This window comes from Antrostomus carolinensis, unplaced genomic scaffold (assembly GCF_000700745.2).
Source record: "Antrostomus carolinensis isolate BGI_N321 unplaced genomic scaffold, ASM70074v2 scaffold45205, whole genome shotgun sequence".
In the NCBI taxonomy this organism is placed as follows: Eukaryota; Metazoa; Chordata; class Aves; order Caprimulgiformes; family Caprimulgidae; genus Antrostomus; species Antrostomus carolinensis.
The window spans coordinates 2,443-8,134 of NW_010319348.1; the positions used below are offsets into that span (position 1 = coordinate 2,443).

A 5,692-nucleotide genomic window follows, 5' to 3' on the forward strand; every position below is an offset into this window, starting at 1 on the left:
AAGCTGTGGCTGTTGAAACTGGAGGTATTTAAACAACAAGGGGAATGTAAACATGTCCCTACAGTGGAAATTAAGCATTGAAACAAAGTTGATGGGAATGGGATGGATATCTATCTGGTCACTCCATGTCCTTAAATGAAGCTGGGTATTTTCGTAAGAAATGTACTGTACCTTAAATACAGCTTATGGTTAAGTCAATAGGTCAAGGTGTCCTGGTGTGCAGGTGTTGTGCAGGTAAGAGTAGATGATGGGCATGTTCCCACCAACCTAGAAACCTGTAAATCTGTAAGAATCTAATTTCTCCCATTTGTGGGATGTATTATGTCCTGTTTCGTGGGTGGGGGGACAGATCATGCAGACATAATTTGCCTTCGGGCTACAAAGTGTCAGAGCCAGAAGCCCCTGAACATGTGAGTTGACTTTTCTCCCTCCAGACTAGCAGCAGGTCAAAGGATACCAGTTAGAAATGCTTCTGAACTCCCTGAAACTCCGGTGTCCACAAAATTGCAGAGACCCACAATATTCCCTAACACGTATCATAATATCTCTGAAAAAGGTGATACATGGCAGCATGGAACAACAGCACTTTCTTGTCCTTACGTGGACATCACATAATATACCAGGAAAGATAAGCAGGGTATTGCAGCTACTGTTTCTCTCTTCAGCTCTGCTGTTGTTGTTATTATTGCCATTTTTCCCTTCCAGACCATCTTTGCCCTCTGTGTATTTCATCCACTTAATAAGTCCTCACTGGCCATTGCAACTGTCTGCCTGGAAAGAGTTTTTTCTGTAATACACTTAATTCTAATAATGGGAGCAAATAGATATCTAAGAATATCGGTAAATCTGTACCTTTTTCCTAGTATTGTCTGGAAGTGAGCAGTCCTTTGTTAGCTACATTAATTTCACTAAAATATGCCCCAAAAGGGTAGTTATAATATGAGATCAAGAGTGAATAGCCCCATTGCAGCCCTGCTGTCCTCTCTCTCCCTCTTAAATCAGGTCTCCTCTCCTTTGAATTGGGGTGGCTTAGGTAGGCAGCCTTCTGCTAAAATATGTCATATTTGAGGAAGCTCAGGAACTCCTTTTCCACAGTCTTCCATTCATTGGCTTGTGTGTGCACTAAGGTTGGAGGCCAAGAGTGTAATTAAGGGAGAGAGCATTATTGCTATATAGCAAACATAACCGCACATGGCAAGGCCATATCCTGCTGGAAGAAGCAGAGATCTCTCCCGACTCAGCATCACCAGCTTTCCAGCCCCTAAAACCCACATCCAATACTTCTCTGTCAGCAGCCACCACATTTTATAAGCTGTAAAACCTCAGGCTTTCAAAATATTTGCACAGCAATAGAGTTGGCTTTACTGGGGCTGTCATATCACCAGGCACCTCCAAAAATGCTCTGTGCCTTAGGGAGCACTGGTTGCTAGAGTATGGAAAAACTCCAAGGTCTGTTGGCTGTCGCCAGCAGTGGGGAGGACTAAATGTAGGTTCTGCTTCACTTTCTACCTGCTGGGACATGGAGAGGGTAGCAGCAAAGCAGGGAGCAAAGATGCAGCCCTTCAGGAGGATGGGTATTTCCCCAGGCAGGGAGAGCAGCACTGGGTGCGCCATCGGGTTGCTGCCTATGGACACAGCTGTCAGGCTGTCAGCAAATGAAGTTATTGGTGATAGAAAAACTGAAGCAATATGAGTCAAAGATAATAGTAAGTTTGGCGATGACCTGCTTTTCTGAAACAAGCAGGAACAATGCGGGAGATTTTTCCATTAGTTTCAGAAGAAGATTTATAGCACAAACTCACCTTTCCCTTTGAATGAGACATAAACTGCCTAAACTCAAACCCATTATTTTTTTTTTCTTAGTAGCTTATTCTTTTGTTTTAAATAGAGCTCTAGCCTTGCACTTTTGTATTGACATTTTATGCAAGTAGATGGGATAAGAAATTATACCCAGGGCATATGGGTAGCTGCAGTGTTTGTCAAAACATACAAAGCAGCTTTGACCTCTCTGCAGGTTTTTCTTTCCTCTGGGCTTTAATTCTAATAAATATTTTTGGCTTTAGCTGAGAAAATAATATATTTTTCTGCTTCATGAATATTTTCTCTCTTCTTTTCTACCATGAGGGGTTTAGAAACAATGGAGTGAATTTACAGCAGGGCATTCCCTATTTCACAGGTACAAATCAAAGTAAGTACATGTCCAGCTACCTGTCTGTATAAATCAGGTAGATCACAAGCACAACTGGCCAGTTAATTCCACAGGTGTAAGATAAGCCCACAGAGCCTGTGCCTTACTCCTCTGAACAAACCCTTGTACATGCCTCAGCTTCTCCCTGAGCAAGGACCAGTGGGAGCAGTAAGTTCGTTACAGTGGGTTTGCCTGGCTTTCGTAAAATTGCCAGGATTACCCATCTGAATTGCAACAGAGATGACTAAACCAAAAGCAATTCTAGAAAATAACACTCAACCAGCTTTGTGTTCGGCCTGCCTGCTGGGAAGGTGTTATCCTGGCATTTCTGCAGTCGGGGGGGTGCCTGTGGCTTTGAGATCAGACAGACAATTATATCAACAAGTTTCACTTGCTGGTCACTCCAGCCTGCCTGACTGTTCTACTTCAAGCTCAAAAATTTCAGATTGCAGAAGCTTAAGTGTGCTCCACAGATAAGAAAAAAAGCCAGGCTCAGACATCACCAGTGCCCTGGCAAGTGTGGGGAAGGGATTATGCTTATCAGTAGATCCCACATCCTGCCTCATCTGCTTGGCCCAGATTCTGACTTAATTGTGTAGAGTTTGTTAGGCGAGAGCTAGATTTGACTGAGAGTGAATCGTATGAACGAAGGTCACCAGCCCTGTCCTTAAGCAATGTAAAAAACAAATCCCTGGTACTGATGAATCCTTATTGAATGGAAATAACCAATTTTCTGGCGTGTTTCTATTGACAGCAGTTCTGCTGACAGTCTGCTGCATGAGGAGGAAGAAAAAGACATCCAACCCAGAAAACAACCTGAGCTATTGGAATAATGCTATCACCATGGACTACTTCAACAGGCACGCTGTAGAGTTACCAAGAGAGATCCAGTCTCTGGAGACTTCAGAGGTACCTCACTTGCAGAACTAGTGTCTGAAAACTGTAGCTGAAGCTGTGCTGGGGGAAAGGGAGAGGAAGTCATATTAATAAAGCCTTGAAATCCCCATGTATATTCAGGGAAACAGCTTTTTGAGAATGACTCACCTCTACACATGTATAAAATGGGATAAATATGTCACCAAAACCAGATTGCCATTCTATTCCCAGGCTTTGCAGAGATGTTCCATGTTGCTGTGTGGTCATGGGAGTTAACCACCTCTAGGTGAATTTGTTCCCAGGTTTTGAGCCTATGGCCAGTGTCTACCCATACCACAACTGCTTAGGGGAGCTCTTTGGACTGGCTTGTCACTGACAGTCAGTCTTTGTAATCTCTCTATTGTGCATGTCTCACACAGCGTCATATGAAGGGGGGTCGTGGGAGCTAATAATGCAAAGGAATCATTTGCATTTATGTCTCAGGAGCTGCCTATAGCTTCTCAAATACCGGTTCAGGGAGTGAGTGTTCCCAGTATATAAGCAAACCAAACATCAATATATGACAGTGTGTAGTGGTGGTGTATACTCAACAGCCTTTACTTAAGGGATCTGACTGGTTCAGTAGGATTATTCATATATGGGCAGGTGATCCTAGAGATAGAACCATGTTCTCTGGCCTCAGAGATAGAGAAGAATAATTTACCTTAGTTCAAAGGTATTGAAAACCTTGAAACAGTGGACAGTTTGGGTTTATACTAAAGTGGTTTTCAGATCATCTAGCTGACTGACACATTAAATAAAAACATGTTTAGAAAGAAACCTCTGAGACGTGACTAGACAAGTACTCACAGACACTTTGTTAACCCCACTTTGCTGACAATCATGTTGCTCGAGCTAAGGCAAAACCTGGTCTAGACTTACCAAGAACTGAATGATAGGCCTATTCACATATAGAATGGTCTCCAAAAGCTGTGATCTGAGTCATTTAAACCTGATCAGAACATGACTGAACTGGGACGTGCTTGAGTAGCTTGGAACTATGTACGCGGTTTTCTGACCTTAAAAAGAAGATGAAAATGCATCTTTGAGGAGTCAAACCCAGCTGATAAACAGGAAACTGTTGCAATACATCATGAAAGTGAAAGAAAAAAAATGTGAGAGCTCAAATTCTGTTAAGGGACCTGAAATTTGGTGCATCTGACTTCTGGGTCCCCAGATTGAGAAGGAATCAGCCTGATTATCAGAGGAGCTCGTCACTCACAGCTCCTACTGCCTGAAAAAAGGCAAAACTGGCTCACCCAACTTAGCTTTCCAGGAGCTAGAGTTGCCAAAATTCGGGCATTTTTGGAGGATTGGGAGAAGCAATAAAAATAGCATCCTCAGATGCATGTGCACAGGGTAGCAGAGTGCCCTGTATGCTCACAGGGGGTGAGGAATGTGAAGTGCTCACCCTGCTTCTCTGTCTTTCTCCTAGGACCACCTCTCCGAGCCACGCTCCCCTGCCAATGGTGACTACCGTGACAGTGGGATGGTCCTTGTCAACCCCTTCTGTCAAGAAACGCTATTTGTAGGACATGAGCAAGTCTCTGAAATATGACCCCACAGCTGCCCAGGTATTGCAGTTTCATCTCTACTGTCTCCAAATTATAAATAAATATATATATTATAAATATAACCTTTGTGTAACCCTGAATTACAAGAAATGTTTTCAGCTTTTCTTTTCTCCCTCAGAATTGTCAGCCCCTTTTTTATAAGTGTGGTAAAACTTTACAGAACAAACTGTGGCTTTATAAAATAAAAGTATTTCTAAGCAAAACACCTGTCAGATGGACTGTTTTCTTCACTGTCATTTACAATCTGCTGCTAAATGTATTTAGTCTGGAAGAATATTGGGTAAGGCTGGTTTTGGTGCAGGCAGATTGTGTTGGGTACAACATCCTGCATCCTACATGACATCACTCAGCCTGGCCATGAGCACTGCTGCTCAGTGACCATCCCTTCTCTTACTGTAAAGTGACTTTGGTCACTCCTTTCCTTTAGACTGCCAAGCTAGACTACAAACCAGACAGGACCAGCTCAGCTGCCAGAAGCAGTCTGCATGGCTCGTCTGCCAGTCTTGTATCCTTTGTATGACTCCAGCATTACCTGAGCACCAGCTGGGATGAGCCCTTCAGAGTCCCCCTTCCAGTAGAAACCAGCCAGGGTCTGCCAGCTCAGCACAGGGAGGGCAGGGGAGCTGGGCTACAGTAGGATTATAAACAAAGCTGATGCCCTCATAAGACCCAGGACCATGCAAGACATGGGCTAATGTTTTGGGGTAGTAATCTTGCCCTATGACTTTTTTTATGTTATCTTCTTCAGACTTAAACAGGAGAGCCAAGTCCCAGTTTGAGCTCCAAAACTGCTTTATATGAGCAAGGACAAGAATGTCATTTTTTTTCCTGCATAAATGTCCTAACCACACTACATGTTGGAATCACAGCTGCTCCACTCTGGCCCAATGAGTCCTGGATTATTTCCTGCAGACCAAACAGCCTCAAAAGAAGGCACATAGAGTGTCCCCTGCAAAGGAACAGAAATCTCCTTTGAATTTATCAGAAATCTTGAAATCTGGTGACTAAGGACTCC

General features: G+C 43.4%; 1 protein-coding gene across 1 annotated transcript; it reads left to right on the plus strand.

Annotated features, from left to right (window-relative positions):
- Positions 1-2,942: 2,942 nt before the first annotated feature.
- On the plus strand, positions 2,943-4,876 carry TMEM108 (transmembrane protein 108; the record flags this gene model as incomplete). The annotated part of the gene is made up of 2 exons (XM_010169211.1): positions 2,943-3,097; positions 4,539-4,876. Coding segments are annotated over 2 exons (278 nt in total), but the record flags the coding sequence as incomplete, so codon positions are not given.
- Between the last annotated feature and the right edge of the window lie 816 nt (positions 4,877-5,692).